Consider the following 2,112-nt stretch of genomic DNA (forward strand, 5'->3'; position numbering starts at 1 on the left):
CTAACTTCATTCTTGATCTATCACTTGAAATGTGGAAACAAGCGGTGGAGTAGAACAATTTTTGTAAATACTTGCTCCCTACCAACTCTTCCATTACCATCACCTCTTACCACAAGCATTGCAATTACTTGATCGAAATAAACCATTTTTAAGTGGATAAATTCTGCTATTAATCCATTTCTTATTTGTAAGTTATAGAAATTAATCATTTTTAAATGGATAAATTCTGCTAAAATTGCTGTCCTAATCATAAATCTGCCACATTTACAGTTGCCAATTGCACAATTACCTGCATAGATACCTGCAAATTCTCTCCCAATGGCTTATTTAAAGACTAAACTCATTACTGACACAACGTACTTGTAAATAAAACGTATCTTAGTCAGGTTACAATGGACAATTCCAATTGAGTAAAAATTGGCATAAAATAGAATTTAAATTTGATCCTTAATTAAGGATGGTATATAATGTATATTCAATCTAGAACAACAATTTGTTTTTACAATTGTAACAGTGATTTACTGATTACTCATCCGCATTTCATCTCATGAAGCATTTGTTAAGCCACCTAGAAAGTGTCAACATCACCCAGTCTCTTTGAGACTACCTGCTGCAGACATTTGAAAGCTTTGTGATAATTCAAGAACCCCATGAACCAGATATCGAAACCATCCACTGTCACAATTTCCACGTACTTTTGCCATGGTTTCTTCATGTTTTCACTCTGGTTCACCCCCTTTATTTTCTCAACTGGAACCACAACCTTGTAATGGACTCTCAGAAATTCTCCATTTGCAGAAGGTACTTTGATTGATCTATCACTGCAAAAGGCAACCTTTTCAGATGAGATGAAAAGTAGGCCAGCAATAGGGCCTGCTGTTGTTGATAAATAGCATTGGCAAGCCTTCAACAGCTTCTCCCCTTCTTTGAAACTAAACAATTGCTTGAAAATCTTCTCTAACCCTCCTACTTGAAGAATCCTTGCCCCTAAACTCAGCTTTCCCTTCACTGTTTCACTGATCTTTGGCCCCAGTCTCACTGTAGTTTCAAAAATGAAAACTTTAGCTTTCATTTCACTTTAATCTTAAGAGACATCATTAATATAACTGATAGCTTAAGAGTGTTCATACCATGCTCTCGGACTCCATGGGCGAACGTATCGGCTTTCTTCCCTAGCAAGTTCATCCTTTTGAGTACAAAGTTTCCTTTGCCTGCAATTAGAAACAGTTTCTCATTAGAAAAAAGAAACAACTTTAACATGAAATTCCCATATCCACCATTGGTGAAGATTGAAAGGGAGACCTACTTTTTGTACACCCTTGTGATGAAACGTGGTATTGGCCAGCAGCATCAGGTAAGTATTGCCTTGATGTTCTTCTCTCAACTCTATAACTTGCTGCTTTGATTGGTACTCCAATAACTTGTTTAAGCATCTGGTTCTTCATTTTTTTTTCTTTTTTTTGATGAATGAAATGGAATTCAATGCCAACGAGTTGTTGAATGTTTCTTGAGGTTGTGATGAATCATGATTTTTGGGAAATGGTGTGTATTTAAAGGGGGTGTAGAAGTGGAAGTTGAATCTAACTTTTTTGGTGCATGAGTCACCAATAGCTCATCAATTCCAAAAGTTAGAATTTGAAAGCAAAAAATGAAGGAAGATTATAAGAAGATTTGGTTCCTTTAAGAAAAAGAAAAGATCCTTATTAATGAAGTCCTCCAACATGTTCAATAGACCAAACTCTAATACGAATATCCGGTATATTCAACTTTTTTAAGTATAAATAAATAGAAAACAACCATGGGAAAAAAACATAACTAAATGGAAAAGGCATAGTCCTTGAAAATGGGCAGTGCAGTAAAAAATATAAAACAATACCCTGTGTAGTTGAGACAACCTTTTAAAGTAACTTTTTTTTCTCTTTTACCGACTCTAAGAAGATGTGGTTTTGCTACTTTCTGAGTTGGCATTGTAGCTTTCTGATGTCTGCCACTCCTTACTGGTCAAGAAAGAAAAGCAATGAAAGGTTCACATCAACCAGCACAAATTGCATATTAAGGGATACGATAAGATGCATCTTGCACGATAATGCAGCGACATCCATGAGCATGTGA

General features: G+C 35.6%; 1 protein-coding gene across 1 annotated transcript; it reads right to left on the reverse strand.

Annotated features, from left to right (window-relative positions):
• Positions 1–406: 406 nt before the first annotated feature.
• Positions 407–1,718, reverse strand: LOC105794989 (putative GEM-like protein 8). The gene is made up of 3 exons (XM_012624410.2): positions 1,307–1,718; positions 1,131–1,211; positions 407–1,038 (listed from the first exon to the last, which is right to left on the reverse strand). Exons 1-3 carry the CDS (start codon positions 1,443–1,445, stop codon positions 569–571), a joined length of 690 nt encoding a protein of 229 aa, XP_012479864.1. The 5' UTR covers positions 1,446–1,718; the 3' UTR covers positions 407–568.
• Positions 1,719–2,112: the final 394 nt, after the last annotated feature.

Source organism: Gossypium raimondii, chromosome 3 (genome assembly GCF_025698545.1).
Source record: "Gossypium raimondii isolate GPD5lz chromosome 3, ASM2569854v1, whole genome shotgun sequence".
In the NCBI taxonomy this organism is placed as follows: Eukaryota; Viridiplantae; Streptophyta; class Magnoliopsida; order Malvales; family Malvaceae; genus Gossypium; species Gossypium raimondii.